This window comes from Schistocerca nitens, chromosome 11 (genome assembly GCF_023898315.1).
Source record: "Schistocerca nitens isolate TAMUIC-IGC-003100 chromosome 11, iqSchNite1.1, whole genome shotgun sequence".
Classification (NCBI taxonomy): domain Eukaryota; kingdom Metazoa; phylum Arthropoda; class Insecta; order Orthoptera; family Acrididae; genus Schistocerca; species Schistocerca nitens.
The window spans coordinates 167,715,712-167,736,292 of record NC_064624.1 but is presented as its reverse complement, the minus strand read 5'-3'; the positions used below and the strand labels follow the sequence as shown (position 1 = coordinate 167,736,292).

At 40.3% G+C, this 20,581-nt stretch overlaps 1 protein-coding gene across 1 annotated transcript in view; it reads right to left on the bottom strand.

The window, feature by feature from the left end:
- Window positions 1-20,581, bottom strand: part of LOC126213086 (uncharacterized) — a 218,302-nt gene that overhangs the window by 187,693 nt on the left and 10,028 nt on the right. Inside the window, exon 4 of the mRNA XM_049940680.1 lies at window positions 6,302-6,394. Coding sequence (XP_049796637.1) covers window positions 6,302-6,394 — 93 coding nt within the window. The remainder of the gene's footprint in view (window positions 1-6,301; window positions 6,395-20,581) is intronic.

The window sequence follows — 20,581 nt, the reverse complement described above, 5'->3', positions numbered from 1 at the left end:
CAAAATTCTACCAGGCGGCTTCCTCTTTCATTTCTTCCCCCCAATCCATATTCACCTACTACATTTCCTCACCCATCACTATTAAATTTTCACTTCCCTTCACTATTTGAATAATATCTTTTATCTCATCATACATTTCATCAATCTCTTAGTCATCTGCGGAGCTAGTTGTCATATGAACTTGCACTACTGTGGTAGGTGTGGGCTTCATGTCTATCTTGGCCACAACAATGCGTTCACTATGCTGTTTGTAGTAGCTTACCCACACTCCTTTTTTTAATTCATTATTATACCTACTCCTGCATTACCCCTATTTGATTTTGTATTTATAGCCCTTTATTCACCTGACCAGAAGTCTTGATCCTCCTGCCACCGAACTTCACTAATTCCCACTATATATAACTTGAACCTATCCATTTCTGTTTTTAAATTTTCTAACCTACCTGCCCGATTAAGGGATCTGACATTCCATGCTCCGATCTGTAGAATGCCAGTTTTCTTTCTCATGATAACGACGTCCTCTTGAGTAGACCCCACCCGGAGATCCAAATGGGGGACTATTTTACCTCCGGAATATTTTACCCAAGAGGACATCATCATCATTTAACCACACAGCAGAGCTGCATGCCCTCAGGAAAAATTATGGCTGTAGTTTCCCCTTGCTTTCAGCCATTCATTGTACCAGCACAGAAAGGCTGTTTTGGTTAGTGTTATGAGGCCAGATCAGTCAATCATCCAGACTGTTGCCCCTGCAACTATTGAAAAGGCTGCTGCCCCTCTTCAGGAAACACACGTTTGTCTGGCCTCTCAACAGATACCCCTCCGTTGTGGTTGCACCTATGGTACAGCTATCTATATCGCTGAGGCACACAAGCCTCCCCACCAACGACAAGGTCCATGGTTCATGCAGGTAGAAGGGGGGAGGGTTAAGAATGACTAGAAAATACATTTTCATAAACTTCCCTTATATCAACTTAAAAATCTGTTGCTGCAAATAAAACTAAAATAGATACATAGTGCAGTTCCTCCATAATAAATTTATGCCGGTTTCATCTTTGTACACTGATTAGTATACATGTTTGAATGAGATGAAGGAAATGGAAGATGACATGTCTGTTTTGTGTAGGATAGGGCAAGTGTATGCTGAACCTCCAGTTCTGGCCCAAGTGTCAATCTAAGTAATTTTGAATAGACCATACATTACATACTTCAGTTTTAGTTTTAGGGAAGATTAATGCTATGTATCTACTAATGTTTAATTGTTTCACATTCAGCTGTAAGTTGTGTGCACATATCAACAGTTCTCTAGGCTGGCCAATCTGAAATTCACAGCGTACAGTGAGGTACTCTGGACCACTTCTCAAGAAAGAACCACCACACCAGTTTTTCAGCATTGTTCTTCAGACCATCTTTCATTCACTGCTGGCTACAGGCCCCACCGTGTGCACCATCTCAGCTTTGGACTTTGCACAGCTGGGATAGACTATCTAATATACTCAAACACAGAATCCCCCATTGAAGTTAGTGCCTTTGCTTAAGTATTATGTTGAACTGTCATGCATAAATATCACACCCTTGCCCCAAACTCGTATGAACACTAAACTTGCTGGAACTCACTCTCTCAGTTCCACCTTCATTCTTGGCCACATACATCTTTTTAACACTCTCGCACTGTTATGCAATGACAGTCTGTGAATACTCTCATGTTGAAAAAATGGGTTCCTTAAACTCTTAGAATTTCTCCAATATATGTCTCATAGTAAATATGTGATTTACGATCCATATCCCTGCCTATTGATCCCTAACTGGTTCTACATTCGCATTACATATGAGTTGTGTGTGGCAGAGGGTACATCTGTTACGACAAGTTTTACTATCCACTACCCCGTATTTCCAGGTGGTGCTTGGAAAGAAAGTGAGTGAGAATGCATCTGTGTTAGCTATAAAACCTCCAGTTTTGTTGCCACAACCACTTTATGAGATTTATCTTTGAATAAATGTTACCCTGTCCAAATCTTCTTTCAGTTTCTCAAAAATCTGACACACACACACACACGTGTTTTGGCATGTGTGATAGGGACACCCTTTACTCATTTGATGTTCCTTACAATGAATTCCTTTCCTGTGACAACCTGTTCATGTCAAGAGTAGCCCTGCACCAGAAGGCTTTTGATACCGTTCCCCACAAGTGATTATTAATCAAATTGTGTTCGTATGGAGTATCGTCTCAGTTGTGTGACTGAATTCGTGATGTCCTCTCAGAGAGGTCACAGTGCGTAGTGATAGACGGTAAATCATCAAGTAGAACAGAAGTGACATCAGGCATTCCACAAGGTAGTGTCATAGGCCCTCTGCTGTTCCTGCTTTACATACATGATCTAGGTGATAATCTGAGCAGCCCCCTTAGATTGTTTGCATATGACACTGTAATTTACCATCTACACTCCTGGAAATTGAAATAAGAACACCGTGAATTCATTGTCCCAGGAAGGGGAAACTTTGACACATTCCTGGGGTCAGATACATCACATGATCACACTGACAGAACCACAGGCACATAGACACAGGCAACAGAGCATGCACAATGTCGGCACTAGTACAGTGTATATCCACCTTTCGCAGCAATGCAGGCTGCTATTCTCCCATGGAGACGATCGTAGAGATGCTGGATGTAGTCCTGTGGAACGGCTTGCCATGCCATTTCCACCTGGCGCCTCAGTTGGACCAGCGTAAGTGCTGGACATGCAGACCGCGTGAGACGACGCTTCATCCAGTCCCAAAAATGCTCAATGGGGGACAGATCCGGAGATCTTGCTGGCCAGGGTAGTTGACTTACACCTTCTAGAGCACGTTGGGTGGCACGGGATACATGCGGACGTGCATTGTCATGTTGGAACAGCAAGTTCCCTTGCCGGTCTAGGAATGGTAGAACGATGGGTTCGATGACGGTTTGGATGTACCGTGCACTATTCAGTGTCCCCTCGACGATCACCAGTTGTGTACGGCCAGTGTAGGAGATCGCTCCCCACACCATGATGCCGGGTGTTGGCCCTGTGTGCCTCGGTCGTATGCAGTCCTGATTGTGGCGCTCACCTGAACGGCGCCAAACACGCATACGACCATCATTGGCACCAAGGCAGAAGCGACTCATCGCTGAAGACGACACGTCTCCATTCATCCCTCCATTCACGCCTGTCGCGACACCACTGGAGGCGGGCTGCACGATGTTGGGGCGTGAGCGGAAGACGGCCTAACGGTGTGCGGGACCGTAGCCCAGCTTCATGGAGACGGTTGCGAATGGTCCTCGCCGATACCCCAGGAGCAACAGTATCCCTAATTTGCTGGGAAGTGACGGTGCGGTCCCCTACGGCACTGCGTAGGATCCTACGGTCTTGGCGTGCATCCGTGCATTGCTGCGGTCCGGTCCCAGGTCGACGGGCACGTGCGACCACTGGCGACAACATCGATGTACTGTGGAGACCTCACGCCCCACGTGTTGAGCAATTTGGCGGTACGTCCACCCGGCCTCCCGCATGCCCACTATACGCCCTCACTCAAAGTCCGTCAGCTGCACATACGGTTCACCTCCACGCTGTCGCGGCATGCTACCAGTGTTAAAGACTGCGATGGAGCTCCGTATGCCACGGCAAACTGGCTGACACTGACGGCGGCGGTGCACAAATGGTGCGCAGCTAGCGCCATTCGACGGCCAACACCGCGGTTCCTGGTGTGTCCGCTGTGCCGTGCGTGTGATCATTGCTTGTACAGCCCTCTCGCAGTGTCCGGAGCAAGTATGGTGGGTCTGACACACCGGTGTCATTGTGTTCTTTTTTCCATTTCCAGGAGTGTAGTATAATCATCAGTCTAACAATTCCAATTACAAATTGATCTAGAGAGAATTTCTGTATCATGTAAGTTGCAATTGGCACTAAACAAAGAAAAGTGCGAAGTCATCCACATGGGTACTACAAAAAATCTGAAATTTTAGGTATATGACAAATCGCACAAATCTAAGGGTTACCAATTCAACTAAATACCTAGGAATTACAATTATGAGCAACTTAAAATGGAAGGACCACATAGATAATATTGTGGCGAAGGCAAAACAGACTGCACTTTGTTGACAGAACACTTAGAAGATGCGACAAACCCACTAAAGAGACAGCCTACATTACACTTGTCCGTCCTCTGTTGGAACATTGCTGCACGGTATGGGATCCTTATCAGATAGTATTAACAGAGGACATCGTAAAAGTGCAAAGAAAGGCAGCTTGTTTCGTGTTATCGTGCAATAGGAGTGACAGTGTCACTGATATGATACTTGAGTTGGGGTGGCAGTTACTGAAACAAAGGCGGTTTTCTTTGTGGCAAGATCTGTTTACGAAATTTCAATCACCAACTTCATCTTCCTAATGCAAAAATATTTTGTTGACACCCACCTACAAAGCGAGGAATGATCATCATAATAAAATAAGAGAAATCAGAGCTTGAACGGAAAGAGTTAGGTGTTCCTTTTTCCCACAAACCATTCAAGAGTGGAATGGTAGAGAAGTAGTATGAAAATGGTTTGATGATCCCTCTGCCAGGCACTTAAGTGTGAATTGCACAGTAACCATGTAGATGTAGATGTAACATCCCCAATCATCTGTTGGTTATATTCCAATCTCTGTCTTCCCCTTAAGTTTCTTCACTCTACAGTTCCCTTTATTAACATGGGCATTATTCTCTGGTATCTTATCACCTATCCTATCATTCTGCCTCTTCTTCCAGTCAGCGTTTCTCACTTTGCTTTGGCAATACTGCAGGGGAACTCCTTATTTATCATCTTATCAGTTTACATAATTTTCAGCAGTCATCTCTAATACCACATCTCAAAATTTTCAGTTCTCTTCTCGTTCATCTTCCAACCACATCTACCTAGCAATAATCCCAATACTCACCCCAATTGGTCTTACTTCACACAGCTGGGTACTGTTCTTGGGAAAAAAATCTAAGTAGTCTTGCATTGCATCTTGGCACAGGTCCTGTCATATAAGACTCTTCAATCAGATAATTATATAGATTTCCTCTATTGTTATTCCTGTATTGGTCTTTCAACACAAGATAGACCAGATTCTGCATATATGTTTGACTTCCTCGGCATAGTTTCTCATTCTACTTTTGTCATAAAGTCATCTTTGATGAATGTGGCACAAGGATATTTTAAAGTTAAATTCACAAAGCATTGATACACATACTTGAACTTAAAGCTGAAAATCAACAAAAAGGAAGAGTGCTTTCTTGTCATTAATAAAACTGAATATTTAATTTCATAGAATACCCCCAGAATGTTCTACATTTGGTACTATATACATAAATTCTTGCTCTGTCATTGTGTCTTCCCATTGAAAGCTGTCAAGGAAAAGCAATGTTCCATTACAACACAAATTTATGCCATGAGGACTGGATAAGTCCGTCCGTCCTTACACAGGGTGGCCAAAAACAAGCGGAAAAGCTAGTACAGATGTTGCAGGGTAGGTTGTGCTGAGGAAAAACAGTTAAAAATCTGATATGTTGCACCATTTCTGATTTACTAAACACTGAACTTAGCCTATCAGGTCTATGCACATGCAAAGTCAACCAGACTGCTAGGAACAGCATTGCCAAATGTGTCAAAAGACATTCATTTATCTGTGAATTTACATGGAAAGAGGTGTGATAGGACAATGACAGAGGTAGGCTTGACAAATTTCCCACAGCAATGAATTTAATGGTATTTGTATAGCTCTCTTGTTCAGCGTAACGAACCCAATGAAGAACAAACTTAAGAACACATTGTCCAGCAGACTGCTTGAATTTGTGTGTGCAATACATTATCCATGAACTTCAATGCTAATTAAATCTGGGAATGTGCAATATATCAATTATTTTCTTAACAATTATTTCTCTGTGCAACTGTCCCTGCAACATTCGTACAAGCTTTTCGAACTCTTTCCAACCACCCTCTGTACAACCAATATATGATTTTGGTAAAGTAAGCAGATTTGTACCAGGTATTGATTTAAGGCATTCATTAATAATACAATTAACCAGCAACAGTTATGCTTCTTACAACTGCTTTTCAAATACTATTCATAACAACCAACACATAACAGAACAAGGTAAGTAGTTAATTGAAATTCTACAGAAATTCTATAAAATTGCTCGTATCATAGGTTTCCATGGTTCACCATCTATGGTCATTTAACTTTACTGCTACCATAACATATAATGATATTCTTATTGTATTCATGCTTAAGACAACACTGATGTAAACACTTACATCATGTCCAGAGCCACTGACATTGTGTTTCAAGTCTGGGTCTTGCTTTATTTTCAGACTAGGATTTTCAGTCATTAGCGGATCTTCAACAAACTGAAAAAAAAAATAAATAAAATAAAAAAATTATATACATTTCTTATGTGACTCTCTTAAGATGGGTGCTGGAAGAGGAAGCGAGGGAGAACATTATCAAACAAGTATCACACAGAAGGTAGTTGTGCCAAAAACTATTGTCCACAAGTATTCAATTACTGGTCCAAATAGCAAGAAAATGTAGATGCCACATTATAGCATTTCAAGCTGAAGCTCTGTTTATTCTGGAGGCAAACATATCAAAGAGATCATCAACAGCATATCAACAGCAATTATTTCTTCCTTATCTAGCAGCCATACCATACACACTCACAAGAGATTCTATTTCCTTAACTAAAACTTCTCATTTTACAATAGAGACATGATATTGCAAACAACAAATTTGCATTAATACAACACCATTTCACTTCCAAACACACAAAATATGCCATGTAAAATGACATCACAACTTCCTCCTTTTCACCAATATTAGTCATTCAATCTTGAGCAATATTTGAACACTTAAGTAGTGTGCCAGCGTTTTAGTTTTATTTGACACCATTGCCAGAGCTGTTGCCAGCACAAACCCAGGTTTGTAAGCATGTGTCAAGATTCCAATGAACAGTTAGGTAGTTTCTTATGAAAGTAAACTGCATTATGTGGATATGTTAGCATTTCTACTGGTATTTTGTTGCAACAGTTTGAATACTGTGAAGAATCAGATAAAAGTATTTTTATAGAAGTGTACTGCATTCACAAATGACTAGCGAGTGTTGTTTGCACACACTAAGATATTTGTGACTATATGACAGAGAAACTAAAGTAACATTACTAAACTGAACTGTGGTTGCATATGAAGTCAGTCTTTTGTAGGAATGGAAAATCCACGATGGAATGTAGCAATGTTATGAAAAAGATAGTTTCTACTCACCACACAGTGGAGATGTTGAGTCGCTGGCAACTGAAGTCAGACTGCGAACAGCAGTGTATGATGTGAGGGGCAACCAGATAGTCCCTGCATGCTCACACAAGTAGCCTCTAGCCTGCTATACCTCCCTCTGCCTGGCTAGCCTCTTGTTATATTACATCCTGAATTTTCCACTGTTAAATTTCACCTGGTGGCCTTTCTTCCACCCCGTAACCCAGTGCTGTTTTCCTTTGCTGCTAAATTCTAATGCTGTACCATACTCAATGTCTGCCTTTTCTTTTCTTTCCTGTGTTTCTCTTGTCACCTTACAAACTGCACTACATCCTCTACTTACAAACCACACTGTATCAACCACCTTGGCCATGCAAAACAGGCAAGACCAGGCCAATTATAGATGCACTGTCCCAAGTCCCACTTTACTCCTTATCATATGTATCATATCATATATATGATTAATCCCACACCTTCAAATTGATCACTCTTCCTGTGTCACTCTTGCATATCTTTGTGCATTATTTCCCGTACCTTTCCTGTGCCACCCAAACTTTTATCTCATCCTACCAAACCCTCCCAACCCCCACTCCTCCTCCTCCTCCTCCTCCTCCTCCTCCTCCTCCTCCTACTCCTCCTCTCCATTCCAATTAGCAAATACTAACATCACATAATCTAGCCACATATGCCATCCCCCTGCTTCACACTTACCCATTCATAAACCTGGAAACCACATTACAACCTTCTCATTTATTTTTTTCTTTGATCTCATTGTGCCCTCACACCAATTTCAGTCTGTTTCAACTTTTCACTATCAACCTCCTCCCTATGATTTCATTTTGTTTCACTCTACTTCATCTGTTTAAATATTTTTGTGATTTTTCCCACATGTTTGGGTGAATTTTAAAAATATTTTTGGACACATTTCTATGTTATTTCTGTATTTTTACATGTTTTTATCCACCACCATGGCCTTGCGCCTTCCACCTGCATCATATAGAAAATTCTGCTTATTGCTAGCCATAACCCAGTCCCAGATATTAATCCTGTGTTATTGCTTGGCTCATGGGATACTCTCAAATGGCTGTAGCATCAAATTACCTATTTCTGGGTGCCAAAATAACCTCCATCTGTTCAGTTTCCACCAATCCTTAACCCCCACCAACATGGTCCTGCAATACCATATCAGTCAAGCCCAAACCACCTTGCAATGCCTTATTTCTGTCTTCAAAATTCTCATGCTATGCAATCCCAAATTTATGGATCCCATAACACACAAACTCTTGACCTTCAGGAGCTACAGAAAATGCTCACCATCTCAAAAAAAAAAACTCTCCACCTTGTTCACTTCCTACTTCCACCGTTGACTACCACAATCCACCACCTCTACAACACTTCCCAAATCTGCCCCATGTCCCCCCCTCCCACCACCACACAGAATCCAAAACCTAAGCAGACCTGAAACACAGTCATGAACCTTTCCTTCTAAAGCCAGGCCCACAGTAGTATCAGTCCTCTCAAAAGGCACCACCTTTTGCCACACACCAAAATTCAATCATGCAGGACTTCTTTAAGGTGTTCTCTCCTTCTCCCAGTCTCTACAGTGTAAACACTCTTGTCACTAACTTGACCCATCAGATTCAACCAAAGACCTATGTTGAACCCCACCTGACTTGGTTCACTCCTCCATTCAACTGTGATACACCCCCACTGCCCCCAAATCACCACCTGTTAACTTTTCAGGAGTTATTAACCTTGAACCTTGCCTCACCATCACTCCTCAATCCCCTCAACTTGCAACCTAACCTTACATCTGCAGAAAGAACAGCAATCCACCACCTAAAAACTGATCCTGACCTTACAATCCTACCTCCTGAAAAAGGATCCACCACTGTTTTGAACTGCAAGGATTACCTGGCAGAAGGACTCTGCCAGATGTCAAATTCATCCACCTACAAACACTGCCACAGTCACCCCATTCCTGAGATCCAGCAGGATCTTCACTGTCTCCTCAATTACTTAGGCTCACTCCAGAACCTCTCTCCAGAGGTCACCTCTCTCCTCAAGCCTACCACTCCCCACACTCCTGCATGTTTCATAAAGTTAATAAACCCAGCACCCAGGACACCCCATTGTGGTCAGTTAGTGTGCCTTCACTGAGAGAATCTCTCCTCCCACAGACCAACACCTTCAGCCTATTACCCGCAACCTACCTTCCTACATAAAAGATAACAACCATTCAACCATTTACTGGGTGTTGTGTGATGTCCTTAGGTTAGTTAGGTTTAAGAAGTTCTAAGTTCTAGGGGACTGATGACCATAGATGTTAAGTCCCATAGTGCTCAGAGCCATTTGAACCATTTTTCTCAACCATTTCCTCTGACTCTCCATACTACTTCTTACTTTACCACTTAGTGAACTGCTCATCATTACTGATGCCACCTCTCTTTACACTAACCTCCCTAATGTCCATTGCCTTACCACTGTGGAACACTACATTTCCCAACACCCAACAGATTCCAAACCACCAGCCTCCTTTCAAGTACCATGATCCACAATTACTTCTCCGTTGAAGGCATTACCTGCAAATAAATCCATAGTATAGCCATGGGCAACTGAATGGCACCGTCCTAGGCCAACCTATTCATGGGCCATCTACAGGAATCCTTCCTAAGCACCCAGAATTCCAAACCCTTCACCTGGTTCAAATTCACTTATCACATCTATGTTATCTGGATCAAGGATGGCACCCTATCCACATTCCTCCAGAACCTCAACACCTTCTTCCCCACTTGCTTCATGTGGTCCTACTCAATACAACAAGCCACCTCCCTCAATGTTGACCTCCACCTCAAAGATGGCTTCATCAGTAACTCTGTTCATATCAAACCTACCAACCACCAGCAATATCTCCACTCTGACAACTGCCACCCATCCCTTACCAAGAAGTTCCTTCCATACAGCGTAGCCACTTGTGGCCATTGCATATGTAATGACAAGCATTCCATCTCAAAATATACCGTGGGCGTCACTGACGCCTTCACAGACCATAATTCCCCTTCCTTCTTGTACAAAAGCACTCTCCCAAGCCTTATCTTTCCAGTCAACCACCACCTCCAAAAGCCCCACCGTCCGGCCACAGAGGAGCACTCCGTGCCAGCTGGGACTGGAGCAACTGAATTTACATTCTCGATTCTCCACCAGGGTTTCAACAACCCCTCATCATGACCTGAAATGAGGAATGTTCTACCTTCTATCCTTATCTCTCCCACAGTGGTATTCCACCACCCACCAAACCTACACAATATCCTCGTCCATCCCTACACAATCCCTGATCCCAAGCCCTTGCCTCGTGGCACATGTTCCTGTAATAGACACAGATGCAAGACCTATCCCATACATCCTCCCACCTCCATCTACTCCAATCCAGTCACAAACGTCCCCTACCTCAAAGGCAGGTCTACTTGTGAAAGCAGCCATATCATGCTCTAACCTCCAAGTTCATGTTGGTAACAAAAGTGGTCAGGGGAAGTTAAGATGGTGAAAAAGTCAATTTGTGTAGCTAATAATGTAACAATGTTTTCATTTTGATCATGGGAGAAATATTGGGTATTTAATGTATAAATATCCTTCGCATACTTGGCATTGAAACACAAACTGAATTTTTGTAGAGAAATACTGTTTGCTGAGAGAAACACCCACAACCACACAATAGGCAATTTAACAACAGTTTTCATCAGTTACTTTTGCCTTGGCATTTCTGTTATTGATATATACATTGCAGGACTCTTGGACACAATAAAACTTAAAGTAATAGAAAATGGAACTGTCTGATTCCATATCAACCTAGACCTCAGGCTAGGCTACAGATCAGTCTGCCACCACAATCTAGATTCAGCCTTTGAGACAAAATCATTAATAATATTTGAAGACAGACAGTACAAAACAGCTGTATGGAGAACGATAGAAGAAAACGTTGAAGGTAGCAAAATCAGGACATGAGGAAAGGGCCACCCACACAAAGTTAGTAATTCATACAATTTTGCCACCACAACCAACATTTGTTTCCCAGACAAAATGATTAATAAAACTTTAACATCAAATTTGCAGATGTGCTCTATAATGCACATATATGATTATATATCAATAACTGAAACATATGAGCCAAAACAGGATGTGAAGGAAAAGCCATCCACAAAACATGACTAGTTCATAAAGTAAAGGCTTGACGAACTATCTAGTTTAAGCTGATCACTGACTACACTAAAATATCATTAATCTGGCTATCTCCAACTTGACTCAGAGACATGTCAGAAACATTTGGTTTCTACTCTGAGCATTACAGCACATGGACAGTTCTTTGTAAAGTTTAAACCATGAGTCTATTGAGAGAAGTTGTGGGTTTGAGGTTCTACATTATCAGTGGGGGGCTAACATTAACACAGTTTCAAAGAAACACACACAGAGCTCAAAGGACTGGAGTAATCAGGTCCCCGTGGCCAAGACTAGAGCACCACAGGAGCTTCTGGTTACAGCCACAACGCCAAAGGCCCATACACTTTTCAAAATGGCTGGACTTCCTGGTTTGTATACAGCCATAATTAAATACTAACAGAGCTGGAGTAGTATGCCTGGGTGAAAGACAAGTGTGGGTACTGGCTGCATAGCTATCTCCATTCACCTTAACAAAATGTGTGATGTGTTGACTGTAGTTTATTGGACATCCAAACCAGCACAACTCTATTTGTTGGTACTGAAGGAACCTTTCTGCAGAGTCCAGCTTTGCACAGATGGAGGAGTTGCCCATCACTCTCATGGAAACAGCAGCCTTCTGTGACGTAATACATACCACTACAAAGTAGCGATACAGGACCCTTCTACATCTTACAGACAAATGATACTTGCAACTAAAAGTTATTTATATAAACAGAATAGAATGATGTGAAACTACTTATCAAGTCTAAATGTACAGGGCAGAAGTAGAATGTCAACAGTATGCACCTGCCAGGGTCTCATCTGTGATGTGGTGTAGACTATGTACCCCAGCTGAGAGTTTTGTTCATGTATGCAACAAAAATTACTGGAATTTCACATCAACCTGTTGCGCAAAAAACAGTTATTGATAAAGGCATACACACTTTTCAGCACCTCCATGCAATCATCAGTGGGTACTTTTCTTCAGTTCTTTAAAATGTAAACACGTTTCAAGCAATAATCACTCTTAATGAAACTGGACCTAAAAACAGTTTATGTCTGTTGTGGTTAATACATTATTTTTCTAAATTTTTGAGTTCTGCACAGCCATCTTTATATTACTGTATACTGGTAGCTTTACTAAATTATGTTCTGTGAGTTTAGTTTGTGACTTAGCAAATCTCTATCAAGGGTGATTTTGTTGCCAAAAAATATTTTGCAATTACATTTTATTATTGCTTATGGCTATTTCTGAAATATCCACTCTGCTTTATTGTGGAAATACACAAATACGAAATATGTTGTTGTGTAGCTTGACTCCTAAGTTACACCTCTTCAGTTTACTGAATGCAGTGTTAATGTACTGGTGGTGTGTCTAGTCACTATTGACATTCACTTGGTCTCATATCAGTTTGTAGCTGAATTGAAACTATTTACTTTCTGTTATTGCGTGCGCGCACGCGCACACACACACACGCACGCACGCACGCACGCACGCACAGACAGAGAGAGAGAGAGAGAGAGAGAGAGAGAGAGAGAGAGAGAGAGAGAAGGCGGGCACAAGCATATAAAAACAATCCAATCTACTTCCAAGCCATGTTGTTGTTAACATGGGCACTGATCTATGGTGAAAACTGACATTTTCCACAAGCACACAAATCTTTACATAAGTAAAGAAGTAAAATGTGACATACTTAATCTTAGAGTTACAGAGGATTTCAACCTAAACCCTTGATTTGTAGCCTTGCACTAATCTCAAATTCCATATGGAATACATGCCAGAATGATAGTCCATGCAACACTGGGTGTTGGATATTTATTGACATGAAAAAGTTGGTAATGTGGAATGAAATAAATACAGAATCATAGTCTGAAATAATGAGCATGAAGATATTCATCAAAAGTGTGGAAGAAACTGCTGTTTGATGATCCAACACCCACTCATTAAAGTAGAGTAATGCATAAGAAGTGGCCAGGAAAACATTGTGTACCAATTTGTCAATCATACCATAGTGAAAGGAGGTATACACTTGCGAGCTACATAAGCTTAGAATGGGAAGCAGGGAAAATGATGTAAAGGATGATCATGGCAATACAGAAGGAGCACAATATCACATTGTGCTAGTATAGAGAAGGAAATGGGCCACACCCTTTTATCATCAGGAACAATCCCTACATTCCTTTGAGGGTATTTAGGGTAACCATAGAAAATGTAAAACTAAACAACCAGAACCTCATGTATTCCAAAATCACGTCTAAGACAGTAGCACTGCTATGGCAAGAAAAATTCCTGTGACAATATACAAAACATGTCTTCCCAAAACTGTCTTATACAGTTATTTCAAAAATCACACATGAAAGGAAAATATTTATTCTGTAAGCAATAGATATGCCCAAGGTAACCAATTCCCTAAATGTAGAGGTTGGAATCTCCAGGCTACTGTAGCCTCATGGATCACTACTATTAAACAAATTTTGGAAGTCGGGATGATATTTCTGCCTAATGAAGCTGATAAGGAACTGATGAGAAACAACCTGGGCAGACTAAAACTATGCTATGGGAAAGAGAATATGGGCATATACGACACAAATTCATAAGTACTAAAAGTTGTGTCTTGTGGAAAATAGTGAGAAATGAGAAGCAATTCCAGTTGTTTAAGCCAGCACTGGCATGGTCTGGAATCCTAACATTGGTGCTATTTGGAGTATAGTACAATTTGTCTAGTTTTTATATATTTTGAATATTTTAACATTGAAATGAATCTTTAATCAATGTTAGTTATTACTATGGATTAATGTTATTGTCTTTTTAATATATAGTGACTATAATAAAATGGAATATTAATTACTAGTCACATACCAGTTAAAAATATTGCGTCATGCTTCTAATTTCTCATACAATGTAACATACTGAGAGAGGAATGTCTCTTACAGTTTCTACTAACAAACGGGTCAAGAATGTTCACAATTGGAGCCAGTTTTCCTACTTCCTTCCTGGCTGCTCAAGTATCTTGTTCATCACAATGAAAGCAGCACAACAGTAACCTCCATCTTTGGAGGGACATAGTAGCCCAAAAGCATCTTTCTCCCAGTTCCACCAGTTTCCCCAAAGACCTTCCAAATTCATTCTACTAGCCGTGTAGACTCCTGTGAAATGCAAGAGCCCATTGCCATTATTTCGTGCTCCGGTATAGGTTTTAGTACATTGTCTCATGCATACTTTCTCTCTGACACTCTAATCAAAACACACTAATGGTATAGCACATTATTTGCATCACCAATGACACCTGCAAGAGGGATAGTAATATTGTGCAACCTTGTTCTAGCATTATGTCATGGAAATACTTTTCCCTATTTAGTTGGTCCATATTTTCCCACATAAAAACTATCACAGATATCAGTTTCATAATTTTCATCTAATTCCTGCTCTGATGATGTGTCCTGGTCACTGACAATAACAGCATCCTCTTCATCTCCACCATCGGAATCAACTGGCCCCACGTCAAGTACATGATCAATGATCACACTCCTTTCTCCTCCTGACCCATAGCAAACCATATATAACAATATTTGCTGTTAATTGTATTATCAGATATCATATTATGCAAAACACACAAAAATGTGCCTTTTATTCTCATGGGGAAAGAGTGATGGGTTGGGGTTTCACAAATTACAGCATGCTTGAACTTGTTTCAACAGCATCTCACAAAGTCCTATTCTCAACTAAAGTTACAAGAACACATGTGTATCATTCGACTGATGTCTTAGAGCAGCTATCAGAATCACAAAGCAGTGTGATATGTCATTTAGCAGTGAACTACAAAAATTCATGAAAGAGGCACACCACACCTCTACACATCACTGCTTTGTTAATAACACCATTGCATAGTCACATGGCAGCAGATAGTTGCATAATAGATTCGAATGAAGCTGAAACCCTGCTGCCAAACAAAAGCTAAGCAAGATCAAAAGATCATCAAAGCAACTTATGCAAGAAGTGTCCAGTGAATTTACAAACAAGATGTTATCTTGTGAAAACAAAGTGGGAAATCCAGGTTCATGTCCCAGTTCAGTATAAATTTTCATATGACACTTTAAATGGTACCTCTATACTTATTACAGTTGAGTTTCAGAAATAAATTTCTGTATTTGAAAGTCTAGTTCATCATCAAATATAAAATAGATACATAAATGACAGATGGGGAGGGAACAGAACAAAAAACTGAAGATATTAAGCAGAGAGTGCACCACACCTGAAGTGCCACACTTCAGATTTAATAAAAACAATATGAAGTGGAAGTAGCCCTCCACTTCTGGCAACAGAACTGTTAGTTTAAGAAACAATGGTTTTTCCATGTGCAATTAAAAAAAGGCATAGGTCATTACAGCTTGTAAGAAGAGTCACAGGAAATACTTACAGAACTACAGACATAGGTAGCAAATGTCACATTGTTCTAGAACACTTTCATGCTCCTATACAACTATTTGCGTTTAGATGATTCAGTGCCTCTACTATTTTGTGAGTTATTACCTTTTGACCTTAAGTTATATGCATGCACTAAGATACAATAGAACCAAATGAGTCAAGTGGATAGGAGCAATGTATCCACCATGACTACAGGTAATCAAAACTAATGCCTGCCTTCTCTTCTCACGGTGAAGTCACATGCTTTCTCTTCTAGTGATCAAGTGACAAACAGCTAGAGCCAACAGACAAACTTTACAGAGAGATGTTTGCAATTCAAATATATTTTTTTAAGACTGATGGACTGACTCTCCCCCCCCCTCTCTCCCCCCCCTCTCTCTCTCTCTCTCTCTCTCTCTCTCTCTCTCTCTCTCTCTCTCTCTCTCTCTCTCTCTGGGCACTCTCTGTGACAATGAAAACATGATTGACAAGAGGATTTTATGGACAGATTCACTTCAAATTCCATCAGAGTTACAGATCTGAAGGTAACATTTTAGTGGGAGCTAAAGATATTAATTGTTAACGCCTACATGACATAAGTGTCAACATAGATACTTCGATATTACATTGGCATTATTAGACCTCTATGGTATCAGTATTAGAGCCTCAGCTGCATTTAAAAAAGTCTTTAAGACAAGCTCAGCAAAGTCATCATAGAACATGACCTCAAGGTTAGTGAGATCCCCAAGCCAGGGCATTACCCTCATACTTTAAGTAAAAAGTAATAACTACATCTCTAAAAAAAAAAAACGGGGGGTAGGGGCAGGGGGAGTTACTGACAGCTGTCAATACTACCAGACAAGCAGTTTAATAGGTCATGGTTGCAAAACACAAATGAATTAATTAATTTATTTATTTCTGTAGGACCAAACTGAGGAGCAAATCTCCAAGGGCATGGAACATGTCAGTACATAAAATTACAACATAAAAGTAAGAACAGAAAAATAAAATGTTTATGAACCCAAAAAACATCAAACCATAAGCTTAAGTAAATGCAATCAACAATATAACATAAGAATCAGTTCAATTTTCAAGGAACTCCTCAACAGGAACAAGGAGTGACCCATGAGGAAACACTTCAGTTTTGATATGAAAATATGTGGATTACTGCCAAGACTTTTGAATTCTTGTGATAACTTACTGAAAAAGGATGCAGCAGTATATTGCACACCTTTCTGCACAAGAGTTAAGGAAGTCCGATCCAAATGCAGGTTGGATTTCTGCCGATCACGAATGTACACCACTTATTGCCCAAACCGCCCATTTCCGAGACAAAAATATCCTTTTAGAATGGGAAGAGTTACCGCAAAATATAATACCATACAACACAAGTGAATAAAAATAAGCAAAGTAGCTTAATTTTTGTGTCAAATAATCACTTACTTCAGATATTGTTCGAATAGTGAAAATGGCAGCATTAAGTCTGAACAAGAACTTGAACATGGGCTTTCCATGACAGTTTACTATCTATCAGAACACCTAGAAATTTGAACTGTTCAGTTTCACTAACTGTATGCCCATTCTGTGAAATTAAAATGTCGAGTTTTGTTGAAAAGAACTGAGTCTTATGTTCTACAAGCCATGAACTTACATCATGAACGGCACTATTGAAACCAAGCCAATGTTGCACACAACATCCTTTACTACCAAGCTAGTGTCATCATCAAACAGAAATATTTTAGAGTTACCCGTAATCCTAGAGGACATATCAGTTATATAAATTAGGAACAGGAATAGCCCCCCCACCCCCCTCTGACCTTACCCCAGCCAGACCTCAAATCACAGCCATTCTCAGCACTGTGAATAATGATTTTTCTGTCTGTTGTTAACATAAAAAGTGAACCAGTTGTGAGCTACTCCCCATATTCCATAATGTACCCACTTCTGGAGCAATGTTTTGTGATCAACATAATCAATAACCTTAGTTAAATCAAAAAATATACCTAGCATTTGAAATGTTTTGCGTCACTCATCCAGTACCTCACAGAGAAAAGAGAATATAGCATTTTCAGTTGTTAAATGACTTCTAAAGCCGAACTGTACATTTAATAGCAAATTATGTGAAACAAAATGATCAATTACCCTTCCATAAATAGCCTTTTCAATAACTTTAGCAAACACTGATGACATAGAAATAGGTCTAAAGATGTCTTCGTTATCCCTTTCTCCATTTTTATGAAGTGTCTTTACTACTGAGTACTTTAACCGTTCATCAAACTGAACATTCCTAAAGGAAAAATTACAAATATGGCTAAGCACAGGGCTAACATGTGCAGCACAGTACTTCAATATTCTGCTAGGCACTCCATCATAGCCATGAGAGTCCTTAGTCTTCAATGATTTAATTATTGAGTCAATCTCCACCTTGTCTGTATCACAGAGGAGTATTTCAAACATCAATCTTGGAAAGGAATTTGCCAAGTGAGTTATATAATTCCCTGTAGAAACTAAATTTTTATTTAATTCACCAGTAATGCTCAGAAATGGCTGTACATATATCTGACATATCAGTAAAAGAAATACTTTTGCAACAAACTGACTTTATATTGTCGACCTTGTGCTACTGACCAGACATTTCCTTCACAACTGACCATATGATTTTAATTTTATCCTGTGAACTGGCTATTCTATTTGCATACCACATACTCTTTGCCTTCCTAATAACATTTTTAAGCACCTTACAATACTGTTTGCAATGAGCTACTGTAGCTTGATTGTGGCTACTTCTAACATTTTGATATAATTCCTGCTTGGTTCTACATGATTTCCTTGTCCCAATAGTCAGCCACTCAGGCTGCCTTTGACTGCTAGTACCCCATTTAGAACATTCTAATGGAAAGCAATAAGAAGTGTGTTAAGGAAAGCATTACATTTGTCATCTATGTTATAGGCACTGTAAACATCCTAACACTCTTGTTCCTAGATGAGATTTAAAAAACTATTGCCACTGAATTAACTTTTCTACACATTTTGTAATTATGTGTGACATTTGTTTGAGTACAAAATCCTTTTACTGTTAAAATTTCTGCATCATCGCCTGAAATGCCATTCATCCTTTTACTATCAGAATGCCCATCTAATAATGAAGAATGAATGAGAATAATATCTATGGCTGTGCTACTATTCCCCTGCACCCTAGCTGGAAAGAACGAAGTCTGCACCATATCATATGAATTTAGGAGATATACCAACATCCTTTTTCTTGCACAATCATATACAAAATTAATACTGAAGTCACCACATATAACTAAATTCTGGCACTTCCCCTAAATTAAATCAAGAACCCTCTCCAGCTTGAGTAGAAATGCTCTGAAGTCAGTCACTAAATTCAACTGTCCCTGTACAACATTCAAATACCTGTTCAGTGCAGTGCCGTGATACGTCTATGGACTCAAATGGAACACTGTTTTTTATGTATATGGCGTCTCTCCCACTCCACAAGGAACTCCTTGAAAAAAACAGCCAACAAATCTGTATCCTAGTAAGGGAAGCCTCTGAATTGTCAAATCATTTAAGTGGTGCTCCGATATACCAATAATTTCAGAGACAACATCTATAAGCAGTTCACTAACTTTATCTCAAATACCTCTTATATTTTGGTGAAATATGCTAATACCTTCTCTGCCTGGAAGCATGACATCCTCTGAAGGTGATTCCTTAGTTAGAAGGACTTCCTTTAAGCAGTATACCTATCAGCTGACTTCAATCTAAAAAAGGTGCAGCTCTAACACCAACTACAATAGGAATTTTTCCACGAGGAGTACCACCACCACCACCACCACCACCACCACCACCACCACCACCACCACCACCACCACCACCACACAGACAGCTATAAACTTTCCAGCCTCCACTTCCCAAACCTATTGAGGTGCAGGCCATGTCTAGTGAAACCCAATCTACTGACAGACTCAACTGGCACCACTAAAATGTGGCCCACACCCTCTGCCATCAGTGCCTTCTCCAGCCCCATGTTAATACACGTAACAGCCGCATTAAGATTATGCCGATCATGATGCTGAAACAGTTGCACAAAATGTACATTAGTGCCACCAGTTTGAGTAGCTGTCTTTACTAGGTCACCACCTACATCATATTCCCCGTCCCTATCAAGACTACTTCCTGCTCCATCCACAGTCACTATCTTATCCTCTTTCGTGAAATTCATACATAACTCCCCGGATCAACAGAAGCATTCAATTTCACCCGTCGGCTTTGACCCGTGATGTAAGGATATTGTCATGTGTGACATCACAACAGCGTGGAGTTTAGTTTGTGAGAGTGGCATGTTTGTAGGTGTCGTTTTGATGTGATCAGTGGTGCTCTCTGGTGGTGTGTTTATGGGTAGTGTGTTATGTGGCATATGGGGTTCATTCGTGTGGTAGCATTGCACATGTGTGGTATCAGTGATGACTGTGCTTTCAGCAGAATATTTTTCAGTGAGTTAAAGATTTTGGTTTTGTTATGTCAACATTATTGTAGTTTTGTTTCCGTTCATTGTGTGTGAATTTTGGTAAATTGCTTTGTTCATGTCTTTGATAGGTATGGATATGACTGACAAGGTCAACAGTTTTTGGTTGTTGGCGATGATGGGAGACAGTGCGTTGTCTCTAATAAAATTTCTTCAGCT